The 16,212-nt window shown below is 42.7% G+C and overlaps 1 protein-coding gene across 5 annotated transcripts in view; it reads left to right on the top strand.

Moving 5' to 3' along the window:
• KIF21A (kinesin family member 21A) overlaps positions 1-16,212 on the top strand; it is a 173,314-nt gene that overhangs the window by 101,464 nt on the left and 55,638 nt on the right. For all 5 annotated transcript variants that reach the window (XM_083182937.1, XM_083182939.1, XM_083182936.1 and 2 more), the window contains 6 exons: positions 117-305; positions 1,621-1,820; positions 3,211-3,318; positions 7,045-7,113; positions 7,224-7,426; positions 12,021-12,168. In XM_083182937.1, coding sequence (XP_083039063.1) covers positions 117-305; positions 1,621-1,820; positions 3,211-3,318; positions 7,045-7,113; positions 7,224-7,426; positions 12,021-12,168 — 917 coding nt within the window. The remainder of the gene's footprint in view (positions 1-116; positions 306-1,620; positions 1,821-3,210; positions 3,319-7,044; positions 7,114-7,223; positions 7,427-12,020; positions 12,169-16,212) is intronic.

Genomic DNA, 16,212 nt, shown 5'->3' with positions numbered 1-16,212 from the left:
ACGTTACAAAATTATGTTAAGTTTCATTTCTGCATATATTATTTCCATCTGAAATGTACTACATATTAAAAATGTGTTTTTTTTCTGCCTTTTTTTTATTTATTTTTTTGCAATAGAAAATTACCAAGCTGATCTGGCAAACATTACCTGTGAGATCGCGATTAAGCAGAAGCTTATTGATGAACTAGAAAACAGCCAAAGGAGATTACATACCCTGAAACAGCAATATGAAGAGAAGCTGATGACGCTACAGCATAAAATTCGAGATACACAACTTGAGAGAGATCGTGTACTTCAGAACATCGGTATATAAACTTTTTTATAGGTTGTTTAAACAGCAAACCATCTAACTGTACAATAATGTACATAATCAGTACCTGTGTATCAAATCTCTTTAGAAATCACTTTTTTGCTAAACAGCATACCTTGTTTATTAATTTGTAATTTTGTATAAATTTGACTGTTTTTTACTGTATATTGCACTGTGTAATAAGTTAAAGGGGCAGAAGCCAAAGTCATTGGTTTGTAGGCTTAAAGGTAAAGTAAATGGACTATATTGATAGTTGTTTTTTTAATGTAACATTCTATACAATTATTTTATTTTTACGCATGTTTTTTATTTGAGCTTGGGGTCTGATTTAAAATGTTTAGAGATTAAAGCCCCATACACTTTACCCAATCCCTACCGACGCCGATATTGGGGGTGGCGGGGACCCAGCTGGGGTGGGGCATACACACTTGCTGATGCAGGGTGCCATATGGCCCATGGCGAGTGGAACAATGGTCATGCTGCAGTGGTAGCATGGTCATAGTTAACGATGACCTTCCTTGTCTGAACATGAGGGAGGGGGGTTGGTAACGACACGCAGGAGCGTGCACAGTTAATGGCATTAAGTGTACACATAAGGTGATATTGTTCACGATTTAGCTAAGTAAGCCCTTTGTGAACAATATTGCCTAGTGTGTATGGGGCTTCAGGGGCAGTTGTATTAAGCCTGGTGAAATTATAAAGTGGAAGCTGATAAGTTAACACAGCAGCCAATGAGCTCCTAACAGTTTGTAGCTGATTGGCTAGTTCGTTATCACTTTCCACTTTATCACCACTTTATCTTTTCACCGGTCTTCATACATCTGCCCCTAATTCCTGTAGCACCCCTGGCAATTCATTATAACTATTTTTAATGTATAGAGTACAGTATGTAAACCCTATTTGGGGTCAATACAATCGTATCATATTCCATATAATAATTAGTGGACTATTTTCCTCTTTCTACATAATCAACACTTAATCTACATTCAGAAGAAAGATTTAATGGAAGGACTCTGAAAAAAAATCCACTAAATTAGAGGCTACTGGCCCATGTACAGTATACAGTACATAGAACTTGTGCAATGTCTAAGGGCTATAAAATACATTAGATTTTATGTGCAATAGTACTTTATGTATTGTAAGTATAGCTGTTTTATTGTATTGTTTTATCACTTATACTGTAGTTGAAATTAAAGATCAAGTGTGCTCGAATAAGCATGCTTTAAATATGTGTATGCCATTGTTGGTTGATGAGGATGTTCATGTTTTTTCTTCCTACTTATCACTTGTTGCCAAATCCTTTTTGTTAGGGTCAATGGAAACTTGTACGGAGGAAAAAACCAAAAAAATAAAGACTGAATATGAGAAGAAGCTACAGACCATGCATAAGGAACTGCAAAAACTACAAACTGCCCAGAAGGAACATGCTCGCTTACTGAAAAACCAGACGCAGTATGAAAGACAAATGAAGAAATTGCAGCAAGAAGTAGCTGAAATGAAGAAAACAAAGGTAAGTTATACCCATTTTACACCCAAATCCCGGATGCTACCAGTATTTGGAACACGGAACCAAGCCGTGTCGTATCCGGAATTTGCACTATTTACACTGCGGTGCCTACCCACAGTGTAAACGGGGGCAGCGCTTGGAGATGACATCCTCTCCAAGCACCGGGACCACTGATCACCCTGCTGGGACTGCCGATCGTCACGCTGGGGGCAAGCCCAACACCAAGGTAATCTGCTGGGCTGCTCCCAGCCCCTGTACACCCCCCAAGTCCCTGGTCACACACTGGCATCCATTCACCTCCTCCCTCCGCTGCTGTCTGCAGAGTACAGACGGTCTGCAGCTGTCTGTAAACAGGAGCCGGGTCAGATGGCCCGGCGTACCTATTTACACTGCCCTCTACCCAGGTCCTGCCGTGTTCTACCCTGGTCAGGACCTGGGTAGAAGTCCTGTGTAAAGAGACACGGGTTAACCCCTTTTACACCGCCTCTAACCCGGGTCCACGAGGGAAAAACCCAGGTTTTTGCGGCGGTGTAAAAGGGTTATTCCTTTTATTCTGCCTTCTAACATTTTATTGAAGCTTACAAGACAATGTACGCTTTGTACATATAGCAAATGTGGTTTTTGTTGTGGGAACAGGGGGGTTCCTGAGTCCTGCGATAAGACCAGATTAGCAATGTGCAGATGGAGCTGCAGCTCCAGGCCTCTATATAAAAATATAGGCCAATCATCATGACAGAATGATGGTCACCAGAGAAATACCAGCTGGCCACACGGATGGCTGTAAATCATTAAAATTGCAATACTATTCTACAAATGTATGCATTTGTTGTACTTTTTATATTTAGGGAGACATTGGGCCTTATAATGAATGGGTTCTACATGACATCTCTTCACATATCCTCTAGTGTCTTTGATTATTACTTTCTCTGTTACTTGTTCTGCTATGTAAGCTTTTCTTGTTCTCATCAAGGCACAAAGTGTTTCTACCCAATTACACACATGAAACAAATGTATTGAATGCAGGCTTTACTGGTATTAAAACTGTTAACTAAACATTGCAAACTTGCTTTATTTACATTTTTTGAATGACAGCAACATAAATATAATGTACAAGATGTGAAATCTGCCAATACAATTACATTTTGGATAATATGACATTTCTTCTAGCAGTTCTTTCTCTTGTCTAGTTCTTGCATTGGTTGTTGTACAGGAACAAGTAATAAAACAAACCCTAAAGGTTAATGTTCACTACTCCCGACTTTAGATGTTATTTATATTATACTGTATTACAGGCAGATTTTATATTTTCACATTCATATTTTCTGTTTCATTATTTTATATTAGGGTTTGCAGTCTTTGTAGCAGTGATTGAATTTTAGTTATTGTGGTTTAGATTCGTCTAATGAAGCAAATGAAGGAAGAACAAGAAAAGGCCAGAATGGTAGACTCTCGTAGAAACCGTGAGATTGCCCAGCTTAAGAAAGACCAGCGGAAGCGAGAGGTGAGTAGTGTTTATAAAGGATTGGTAGATGCGTATTACAGCTGATGGCTGAACAAAGAACTTTTGTCATATTTAAGCATAATATATGCATCGCTGCACTATCATTTGTGAGTTTCAATTCCACATATGGCAGATGGGCAAATTTTTTATTTTTACTGGGGCACTAAACAGGTCGAGGTTGGGAAATTTCCTTTCATATTGTACCGTGATTTTATTTTCGGTTATCCCTATTTTATTAGCGGAATTGAGCACATCTGCTTTCAGATCTACAGTAACACTATCCTTCTTTGTGTTTTTTAACTGGACATTTTATATTGAATTATTGAATACAATTAAATTAGCCATGGTATATCACCTTGCTTAATTGATCTTTGGGGGTATTCCAATTAATGCCGAAAGACCGCATTATTGGGGATTTTTCTTTCACCTGGCCAGAGGCAAGAGAAACAAAATCTGTAAAGTGTTGGCTTTCATCACAAATACTGTAGTATGTTACAACAATAGAAAACTGCCTAAATACACGTGGGGGTAGTGTTGTTTTGTTCTTTTTTCATGCCTATGCTCTCTCTTTTCACAACTTTTGTATGTCGTAATATTAGTGTGATATTGAATTCTTCCCAGGCTTTTAAAAGTTGAGTTTTTTTTGAACATCTTCTATTTCACAGTAATTTTCAATGGGCTTCCTATTAAAATGTTTGGTGATCATTTTCACACTTTTTAATAGATGTCAAAACTTTGTCCTTTTCTCATCTTTTTATTCACCTGGGTGTCGAGTGGTGGTGTTTGTTGTTTTTTTTTACGTTTTATTTAATGTGTTTTTCTGTTGTGTTTTTTTTTTTTTTATGAGGTTAAGGATTACTTAAAAAAAAAAAAAAAAAAATATATATATATATATATATATACAATAGAGTATAGGCACACATCCTCCTATAGAGTGTACGCACAGCAGCAACACCCCCCCCCCCCCCTACACACACACACACACATGCACACTGGCCCTTATTCAGATCTAATCGCAGTAAAAATTTGTTCTCAAAATGGACAAAACCATGTGCACTGCAGGTGGAGCAGATGTAACGTGTGCCAAGAGAGTTACATTTGGGTGGGGTGTGTTGAAACTGAAAATCTAAATTGCAGTGTAAAAATAATGCAGCCAGTATTTACCCTGCACAGAAACAAAATAACTCACACAAATCTAACTCTCTCTGCAGTGCACATGGTTTTTCCCATTTTGAGAACAAATTTGTACTGCGATCAGATCTGAATAAGTGCTCATAGAGTGCACACACACCGGAAAAAAGGGTATGGGTCATTGGGTCAACCAAATTAAGGTTGACATGCATTGGGTCAACCACTGAAAGTCAACAGGGCTTAGGTCGACACTTAGAAAAGGTTGACATGGTTACAGTTGACAGGGTCAAAAGGTTGACACAAGCATTAGGTCGACAATGGGAAGGTCAACAATCAAAGGGTCGACATGGGGTTTTCACTTTTTTGTCCCAAATGTCAAAATGTACACCAAAAAAGTGCACTGCGTCCCCCCGTGTGGCTCACTGCGCTTGCGATGCATGTGTTTAGCACCCTGCTACGCGTGGCACACTATTCTATTCTCCCTCCATGCTCTAGTGGATGGTAGGGCATGAAATACTGCCTATCGGCACATGTGAAAACCGTGAAAAACCCGTCAACAATTTGACTTTCCATTGTCGACTTAAGCCCTGTCGACCCAATGAATGTTGACCTGGGTCAGCGGCAGCAGGATCCAGCTCTCTGCACAGCGCAGCGGCTCGTCTTTTTCTCCTGTGAGCGGCAGGCTGCAGCGCAAGTCCTCTGCTCTTTGTCTTTTGCGGCGGCTCCCTGAATGTGGCACCGACCTGCTCACGCATCTGCTTTTCAGAATCACGGCACAGGTCACATCAGGGTGTAGTCAGGTGTAAATTAAATGGCGTCTGCTTAATAGGGGGCGGGTGCTGTTATAATGGAGACAAACTTGTTTGGCCATGCAGAGGACAGGGTAAACTTGTGGGCATCTAATTAGGGGCAACCTACGGGCAGTAATGGGGAAAAGGATGATACTTCTCTTACAACATTTGCTGTTCATTTTTAAGTCTGATGCTTTTGTATAGTACAGCAGTTCAATTAATGCCTGTTTTTTTGTAGTAAGATTTACCCATAATTTTATAAAAGAACAGTGATCCAGGAACTACGTAATTGTGGATGCCTGTGTTTTTTATTTTGCAAAATAAATTGACTTTTTTTATTTTGCAAAATAAATTGACTTTTTTTATTTTTTTCTAAATCACAATTGTACCCTTTTTCAGGCCTGTTTGCAATTTGAAAACCTGTTTCTTTAAGAATCAGCTCTATATGTTGGTTACTTCTACACAACTAACATTTACATTCCTGACCAAGGCAGTATCTGCATAAATTTGTATGTTCTTCCAGTATTTGTGTGGACCTCCTCTGGGTGCTTTGACTTTCTCCCAAACTTTATAAATATACTTGTAATTTCTTGGCTTCTGCCATGAATTAAAATAATACTAAAAAGTTTATTTAAAAAAAAATAAATGGACAAAAAAAGCAAACTTTTTTTTATTGATATAAATACTGGAGTGTATAAAAAATGAAAGTTGATGTTGAGATAATGACCTAATTACGCTAATTGAAAATGTCCATATACCTAATTAGACACAGGGATTGTTACATACATAAAAATGTGAATTTCTGTAAAAAAAAAAAAAAAGCAATGCAAGTTTGGATTTGGATAGCAAGTGCGCTTTTCTGTTTTCCGCACCTTGTTGGGTTAATGTCTATATGTTCCAGAACTCTCCTATGAACTTGTAATCCATCATGTCATTTGTGTAACCGTTCAATTTGCCATTTATTTGGTTTGTCTTTTATGTTTGGTGTTTTATCATGGACTTTTCCTATAGAAAAACTGATTGCTCTAAAAGCATGAAGGAATTGATTTTTTTTTTCTTAAAGAAGTCACGTTTTTGAGATACGGTACTTAAACCCTTAAATCACATAATGTTTCCATATTCCACAAGTTTATTTTTGGTTTGAATTAATATGGTGTGATATTAATTTAGTCCCTAAAATTATGCAAAATCCTATGGTAACAAAACCATTTAGTTCAAGGTAATGGTAGGAAATTCAATTAACTTTAAGAGGGAAATTTGAATAGATCAAATAAGTGAAAAGCTTATGTTCTAATACATTTTTTTTTATAAATTAGTAATTATAGTACAGAGCTCTCACAGGGTGGTTATTCGATCCGGGATTCCGACTGTTGGAACTTCCCGACAGTGGGAATTCCCAGAATTTTTCGCTGGCTTCCAACACTAACTTGACAGTTGGAATTCAATATTCCAATTTGTTAAGAGTCAGAATGTCCGCGGATTGTCGGAAAATGGATGTGGATTTGAAAAAACAGATTGGACTTTTTAAAAAAGTTCAAACGGACATCCTTCAGTTCTGTCAGAAACGGCACCGAATTGGCAAATGCTGATATTTCCACCTGTTGGAAATATCGTCAAAGATTGAATGCCTCCCTAATGTTAAGCAGTTTGCCAATTCAAGCAAAAAGATCTGCCTTGTAAACTGTACAACAATCTAAGATTGTGGAATATTGCTTTACAAACATACTTACAGTATTTGTATACTTGCATATTTTGTATTGTTTAATAATTGTGAGCATAATGGTAAATCTGTGTTGTCTTGCAGAGTCAGCTAAGAATGCTAGAATCCCAGAAAAGACAGCAAGAATTAATACTTCGCCGAAAAAATGAAGAGGTAAAAACTTTTATGGCCATTAAATTGATCTAAGGGTATATTTTTATGTCTATACTGCTACGTTGCATTGGATGTTTATCAGTTTAAGTACTGCTATTACCGGTCAACAGGTTACAGCACTCCGGCGACAAGTAAAGCCTATGTCTGATAAAGTGGCTGGGAGGGTGAGCAGCCGTAAAATAAGCTTACCAGAAACGGTCTCTGATCATGTTAATGAAGAAAATGATTCGGTGAAAGTCGGAGGCCAACAGAAGCCTAGAATCCCTATTGCTAGAGTCCAACCTGCAACTTCTAATGCTATAAATGGAACAAGGTAAACCGCTGATTTCTTTCTATAAAGGAATAATGTAGTTTAATTGGAAATGCTTTCATAGGCGTATAGGCATTGCATCACCAGAATATGTAAATGTAGGTTTTATAATCTACCCTTTTTTTTTTTTTTTGACGGCCGGTGGTGGATGTTGGGATAGTGGGTATTCCAGGGCTGGAGGACCGGGCAACAAATAGTTCAAACTTCTTTGGGACAGTACAGCCCGTAGCTCTGCCCGCTAATACCCCTTCCTGTCTTCAAAGACCATTTTTTTTTAACTTGGTGCTCTGAGGAGCAGGGCACCATTTTTAGGTGAGGGCTGTTTCCAAAGGCCTGGCAGCTGTACTCCGTTAATGCTCAGAAACCGCTAGACCACCAGGATTTTTTAATGCTGCAGGGGGATAACTGGAACAAATCCCACAGCAGCACTCTGTGGTTCCAGGAGGGGGTGGATTTTTAGTCTTGTGACGCCACCCCCCTCCCCTCGGCCATGGCTTGTTCTGAGTTCCCGCCGTGGGCTCTCCTCTCCTCCCCCCTCTCTGACTGCGGGGGACATTTTAACCATTTGGCAGCTGGCTGTAATCTGGAGAGGAGTTCACAAATCATCTCCCTCACCTTCACTGTTTTTCTTCCTCGCCTCACTCCTTTGTGTTGGTGCAGGAAACAGAGTGCTTATTCTTATACTTCTGTGTGAAAGTCCTGTACTTATACTGTACTGCATTTTTTTTGTTTATTGTTTTCTTTAGTTATATTTTGGGATGTGAGCATTTATATACCACATCATTCTGTTTCGGCTAACAGGGAAAACAGTATATTATCACCAATTTCTTTATTGGTTATTATTGTGCAGCATTTTCACATCTTCCACTCCCATACTAGTTGGTATTGATAGGTTTTGTTAACATTGCATAGCCACAGCATATTAACACACACTATTTTAGCCAAGGGGTCAGGAAATGGAGCGCACAGAAAGGTTAACAGTCCAGAGCTGCACGCTTATATGTGCACAGCATTTAATGAAAATTTTGCTTGTGCTGCGCAGGACCACTGTGGTCTCTGTTTAGTTGCTCTTTGCCGGGTGCTAGTTCGCATCCCTCTGCAGATGTTCCCTGCAGGCCGGACTGGGCTACTGACCTGTCCTCAGCAATGAGGGAATTGGCTTCTCCGCTTGCAGCGTCATGCGCCCCTGTGGCTCCCCCTGTTCCCCAGGTTCCTATTCAGTCAGCGGAACCTTCTTGGGTACAATGTCTGTCACAATCTGTTCAAGGTCTAGAACAGGTCTCATCCTCTCTTCATAACGTTTTGTCTAGGCCTAGCTCTCGCAGACCAGTCAGGCATGAGGTACAAAATCCCATCATGGGTCATTCTACAGATGAGGATACCTCAGACGAGGAACAGGATACAGATGCACTAGAAGAGGAGGACTTCACGACTAATGAGGATCACATGACTCAGGCCAGGGTGGATAGTTTAATCAAGATTATCCAGCTCACTTTGTAAAAGAATCGGACTCTCCACCTCCTTCTGAGGCTCCACTGTTTAAATGTAAAAAGAAGGATCCAGATGTATTCTCTCAGTCTGCACAGCTTGGTAATCTGTTTCAGGAAACTTAGAAACATTCCCCCCCCCCCCCCCCCCCCCCCCCCAAATTATTCTTTCAAAGAGCATTCTTACATTTTACCCTCTTTCAGAAGATATCTTTCACAACACCCAGTGGATAAGAAGTTAGACCAATTTCTAGAGTCCATATACTCTAACGCAAAAACCGCCATTTGTCCAGCTTATACAGCAGCATGTTTTACTATGGCTATAGGTCATTGGGCAGATTCTTTATAAGAAGGTCTGCAGTCAGGCACAGGCAGACTTATTGCCTTTGGTGGGCACCATTAAGGAAGAAGGCACCTACTTCAGTGAGGGAGTCCTGGATGTAGGTATTTTTGCCGCTAAGATTTCAGCTGTCTCAGTGGCCGCACGTCGAGTCTTGTGTTTAAGGTCGTGGAAGGCAGATAATGACTCCAAAAAAGCGTTAGAAGCCCTGCCATTATCTGGAACCGTACTTAGGTCCAGAATTGGACAAGATTGTTGCCTCTATTGACGCTTCAAAGTCAGTCTGCCTCCCCACAGGGGCCTCAAAGCCCAGACAACAGGCTTTTCCTTTTTTTTTCACCCCCAAGTAAAGCAAGGACTCTGATCTCTGCGAGAGCTCAACAGTCCTTTCCAAAGGCTCAGAAATCCAAGCCCCGACAGGGCTGGGCTGGCCAGTGCCAAGCCCCAAAGCAGGCTGATAAGCCTGTGGTCTGACTAAAAACGCAGGCTGTCTCGTGGGTCTTCTTCAGTTCGCAGAAGCTTGGCTAAACTCCACGTCGGACTCATGGGTGTAGGATGTAATATCATATGGCTATTACCTCACTTATTGGGCCAGTCCACTATCTCAGTTCTTCACAACGACTCTCCCTCTAGATCCTTTGAAGGCCCTCGAGACAGCTCTGTTGAAATCTTGAGCAATAGTTCCTGTTCCTCCAGCCCAGAGGGGAACATTCTTTTACTCTTTTTGGTCAGTAAATCAGACGATGACCAAGAGTGAAAACCCTCTTTTTCTCAAGACCGACCTCTCAATAGCCATTCCGTCACAGCTAGCCTTCTTGTTAGTCTTCTTGAGAAGCCGGGATTCGAATACATGGTGAATACTTGGCAGATCAACCCCCACTACTATATAATATGGCTTTTGGCAGAGGTGCCCTCTGTAGCTTAGGAGCGTTCCCACCCGTAAGGGACAGCTTTAGAACGTCCCAGTATCCCAGCATTCACTGATGGCATTCAGAAAAAAGTGGATTTTTGGTTCTTTCCTGTAAAATCCTTTTTTCATAGGCCAAGGTAGATGCTGGGCGCCCGCCTGCCCATACGCTCCAGCTTAGCAATTGTATTAATTAATGGTTACAGTTTATACACTGTTGTAAGGTTCTTTTTCTGTTAAGTGTTTTTTTTTCCTATCCCTATTCCTTGGCTTGTTAAGTTAAAAACTGCTCTCTGAGGACAGGAAGGGGAATTAGGGGAGCGGAGCAATGGGCTGTACTGTCCCAAAGAAGTTTCAACTCATTGGTGCCCGGTCTTCCAGCCCTGGAATACCCACTATCCCAGCATCCACCTTGGCCTATTAAAAAAAAGGATTTTACAGATAAGAACCAAAAATCCACTTTTTTTGCCACCTACTACTTTACACCTCTTAAGATCCCCATACACTAGTGCGATTTGGGCCGACTTCACACGATCGGGCCAAATCGCATGTGTTTGACATCCACTCCAACCCGATGTAGGGTTCCATATGCATTTGTTTGGAGGTCGGACAGGCTGCACATCGCGGGTGCTAAAAAGCTTCCGTTATTTATCGCATCCGACTTCCCTTGAACTTCCCCGGCAGCTCCCTGAGAGTCCTTTTTACATGCAATGTATAAAATGACACATTGGGGAGTATTCATTGATTTTTTTTCTCCATGTGCAGCAAATCCTGTTTAGGATTCGCTGCACATTCGCAGGGTTCCGGAGGGCTGCAGCATTCGCTGCCAGCCCTCCCTGTCACCCTATTCAAAGCCACAGGGGCTCGCTGCCCCTGACGGTGAATTTTAACCCCTGCAGGGAATGCCGCAGGGTGCCGGGGGACGGTGGCAGGCAGGGAGATGTAAGCCTCCCTGCCTGCTCCAGATTTTTTGTGGGGGAAAAGGAGGGCTTTAGGGGACACAGGCAGCAGAAGCTGCCCCCCCGGATAGCTGACAGGGGTAGGGAGCTGCTCCAATGGTCCCGCTCGTAAGAAGACGGGACCAGTGTGCAGTGAATATATGAATATCTAATGAGCAGAAAAATATTTACTGCAAGGAGTGAAAAAAGCCTGATTCGACGAAAAAAACAATGAATCAGGTGCATTCAATACTGGCCATTAAGTGCATAGTCCTATGTGAGCCCTCCCGGGAAGGTGTTGGGGGAGCTCAAGGTAAATCAGGAAGACTCGTCCTAAAGGGAAGTCAGACTAGTGTATGAGGGCCTTGTGTATTCCAGGGAATCTAGGCAGCAAATCCAAAATGTGTTACCAGTTTCTAATCATATAAAGAATGCTTTAAATTAAATACATTTATCAACTAGATTTTGTACTTTTAATTTTTTTAAATAAATCTTATTACTTAGCTTGTTGAGTCCTGTGCTAATTTTATACATATCTTCCATATTTTAGATTTGTTATGAAAGTTCAGCACAACAGCTAAAGTAATCTCATTAATATAGTTAGTGCAAGAAGCATGGTTATTTATTTTTAATTACATGTGCTAACTACAGAATTGGAATTTTAATGAAGGTACGGTAGTTAGTGCAAAATGTTCACAATTCCCAGCTGTGAACAGTAGGAGTGGGAGGATGGATAGTAATATCACAGCAGCGTGGCATAATTACAATAAGTTAAGCTTAAATAAGATGAAACAATGGATACTTTCTTGAGTGCTATTTTTTTTCTTACCTATATTTTGTTTTGCTTAATAGCGGACTACTATGTACATATACTTCCTAACAAAACAAAAGTTATAACCGAACATGTCCAATCTTTTATTCTCAGAAAAAAACATCAAAGGAAAGGATCAAGCATTTACACTTCAAAGGCAGCTAGGCAGAAATGGCAGTCACTGGAACGTAGGATCACAGACATTGTAATGCAGAGGATGACTATCTCCAATATGGAATATGACATGAACCGGCTACTGAAGGTAAAATGCTTCCCTTTTCTAATTGGTGGCCTTCTATAATACAATATAAATACACTTTAATGAAAGAAAATAAAAAATATAGATATATTTAAAGGCCCAAACACACTGGTTGATTTTGGGCTACAAGTAGCTCTATTTTTGTGTTTTAAACTCAAAATACCCCAATGTATATGCCCCAGTGATGAGCGGTGAGTACTGATGCGTTCTGCTGCATAATCAGCAGCCATCAGGCTGTTTTGCCAGCCGAGTGAACCAATTTACATAGTCTTGTACTATGTGAAAGTCCCTGGGATGGTTGAATGTCACTCAGTGTGTGTGCACTGAGTGACTTTCACATCATCACTCCTTAAAAACACCCATTGTGTATAAGGCTTTAAGCCTTATAAGCGCCAGGATTCTTGTAGTTTGGTGAAAGTTTGGTAACTTAACCCTAACTACAAAACCATTTATCTCTCTAAAAAAGATTTTTGGAAAATGTAAAAATAAAAAACTAAGATATCACATGTACATAAGTATTCACAGACTTTGCTCAATGCTTTGTTGATGCACTTTTGGCAGTAATTACAGCCTCAAGTCTTTTTGAATATGATGCCACAAGCTTGGCACACCTATCTTTGGGCAGTTTCGCCTATTCCTCTTGCAGCACCTCTCAAGCTCTATCATGTGAGATGGGAAGCGGTGGTGCACTTCAGATCTCTTCAGATATTTTCAATCGGATCCAAGTCTGGGCTCTGCCTGGGCCACTCAAGGACATTCACAGAGTTGTCCTGAAGCCACTCTTTTGATATCTGTCGCCCCAGTATTTGGTCAAGAGCACTCTAGAGCAGGTTTTCATCCAGGATGTTTCTGTACATTAGTGCAAAGTTTCCAGTCAGTGGTTATGAAACGCGTTGACGTCATTCCATTTCCTGTGGGATCTCCAGAGTATTCCATTCGGCCTTCACAAGCCATTTTGAATGTGCCCAGCAACTATCCAGCTAAGGCACTAGCAGCACAGTCGACACCTGTCTGTAGAGTGCGTCGGTGCGCTCCGGACTCACCCGGCATATACAATTACCGGCTTCCTCACTTCAAACCCCAAACAGCCGCCGGATAGCGCAGTTTATTCAACAGTGTCTGGAGACCGCCTGTTTGTAGGTGAGAAATCGTTGAATTGATATGCTCACTGTGAGCTTTTACAAGGGTTTAAACATACAATTATTTCTGCCCTTCTGGGAAAGACTTTCTGCCTACCTAACAACTTATGCGTGTCAGCATACATGCTAAAAGGAGTGGCTATTCTACCCACATTGGCTCATTAACCCTGCATTTAGCGGATACCATTTGTCATTTATTGAACTGCTGCTAACACCTAAATATATTCTCTCATTTCAACCACCAATGAGAGATCTGGAGATATCCCATTATTAAGTGCCACCTTGTATTAACCGGTTACATTTTAAATATATTCTTTATTTGTTTATTCTGTGTGTGTATATTATATTCATGCGATGCATGTTTTAAGGCTAGAAAATTGTTATAAAATCTGTACAGTGTGTCCGGAATCATTCTTAATCAGCAGACCCACATATAAATTTATTTTCAGCAGCGCAGAGTATCAAAAAATGATTTTGTCCTTTCTTGTTTTGTGAGTTCAGGTTTACTCACAAGATACCTGCAGCAGCTGATGTGATTATATATTGTCTGGAGAAAAAGCGCCAGGATTCTTGTAGTTTGGTGAAAGTTTGGTAACTTAGCCCTAACTACAAAACCATTTATCTCTCTAAAAAAGATTTTTGGGAGGGGCGTGGCCTAGCTGCTGAACCGAGCAGCAGCATTTTCCCTGCACTCCTGCCCATTCTCCGTTTTTGGGGCATTTACCCACTTATTCTGCTACCCCCCAGCCTCCCCACCGCCTATACCTGCTGGACGCTGGCCTGGGGCACCGGTGGATGTGCGCTGCGGAGCCGGGAGACGTGGGGAAACGTCTTTGCGGGTTGCGGCCTTGCCCACCTCCGAAGCCGGGACCTCAATTAGTACAGCCAGCCGGGTTTCGAGCTCCGTGACGCGGACGGAGGAAACGGGGGCGCCTGGAGCCGCGATTTTTACATCTGCTACCTCCTCTCCCCTGTTCCAGCCTCCGCTGATACTCAGGACCTGATCTGGGGGTGCCAGCTGTCCCTGGAGAGAGGGGTAAGTGCCTGCAGGCTCTGCCAGCTCCGGCTGCTAGTTACAGCGGCGGCCATCTTGGATGTGACCCCCCCTCCTCTCCTGCTGCTGCGTTCGCCCTCCTGCACCTGGGTTTTCACTAGCCTCTGTTGGGGTGCCCCAGGAGCCCCCTGGAGAGATTGCCCCTCTGTGCCCTGGGGGATCAGTGGGACCCAGGGCCCCCATACTATCTATACTCCTCCATACATCTAATCTGAGGCCTGACCCCTGGGCTGCCCCTTTGCAAGCTGGACAATATCAACAGCCTCTCTCCCCCACTGGTATAAGCTGACACCCTGCTTGGCAGGTCTGGCAGGGGTCAGCCTCTCACTGCCTGCCCAGAGCCCTGTGCCGCGCAACAACCTGTGACATCCAGACCGGGCTGTCTGTTGCCCCACCTGTACACCATCCCCCTGTTGCCTCTGTGGCCCAGCAGAGCTCTTTTGGACCTGACTCAGAGCTTCACTCTCCGGGAAGCCCCAATCAGCTCCTTATTCTCACTAGCAGCTGTGGTAGCCCCCTCCCTTTTAGCTCCTTCCACAATAGTGGGCTACTTTTCGCAAATCCTCCTGCTGCTCCAGAAGACATCTTCACCTCTGCCCAAGATCCGTTGTCGTAATCCACTATGATGTGACACTACGCCCTGCAATGTCACCGCCCATGTGACCCGTAATCTCATGCTCATTTCATTAACAGGCACCATTCCATTATACTAATGTGTGAAGCCCTGTCTGTCACTATTTTCATACTCCTCTGAAAACCTCTATCATGTCCCCTAAGAAATCTAAAGAGGTCTCTACCCCTCGGGTCTCTTTTCCTGCTAGGAGGGCCACGCAGGCCCTGGGAACATCTCCGGGTACCTCTGTGGCAGCGCCAGCATCTGACACCCCAGCACACAGCTCTGGCCTGTCATTCTCAATGGCAGGCGCAGATTGTGCCCCAGACACCCCACTAACAGCTGGGCTACTCTGTCAGATACTGTCCACCTTCAAATCTGACCTGACCAGAGACTTAACAACTGCGATTCGGGAAGTCAAGACCGATCTAATTGCTGTTGGGGACCGAACAGATCACCTTGAGAGGAAAATGGAGGAGCTGGTGGCCTCTCATAATGACCTCCTCACCTCCTATGACCAACAACAGGCTGAAATTGAAGCAGTTAAAAACAAGATGGCAGATCTCGAGGACAGATCTAGGAGGAACAACATAAAAATCAGGGGGATTCCGGACTCCGTATCCAACCCTGAACTGGAAGGCTATGTCACCACGCTCTTCCGCAAACTGCTGCTTTCCGTAGAAGAAAGAGACCTCTTGATCGACCTGGTCCACCGGCTCCCAAGACCTCGCTCAGTCTCGTCTGATCTCCCTAGAGACACTCTCCTCCGTGTACACTTCTTCACCACCAAGGAGCGCATACTGAGGGCTGCAAGATCGGCCGGGGAGAAGGGTACATTGGGAGGCCTACAGATTTTTCCAGACCTATCTGCAATGACGTTAGCCAAAAGAAGAGCGCTGACCCCGATTACCACTGCACTACGAGCCAACGAAATCCCCTACCGTTGGGGTTTCCCTGTGAAGCTTCTGATTACCCATGAAGACTCCACACACACCATCTCGTCCCTTGAAGCAGGACTCAAGCTCCTTTCAGAATGGGACATCACGGTGAAACACCCATCCATGCCTAAACGGAGTTCAGCTCCGCGTGCGGAATGGGGGAACACTTGAGAGACCAATCCACTACCCCTTCGGGGTATGTAAGCCATATGCCCTTTATCTGGACAATCCCTGTCTCCTCACATCCTGGAGTCTGACTTCTTGGCTAAGTATAACAGCCGTTTGATTATTAGGCTTATTGTT

Source organism: Crinia signifera, chromosome 4 (assembly GCF_055691185.1).
Source record: "Crinia signifera chromosome 4, ASM5569118v1, whole genome shotgun sequence".
In the NCBI taxonomy this organism is placed as follows: Eukaryota; Metazoa; Chordata; class Amphibia; order Anura; family Myobatrachidae; genus Crinia; species Crinia signifera.
This window is presented reverse-complemented; position numbering and strand designations above follow the sequence as displayed.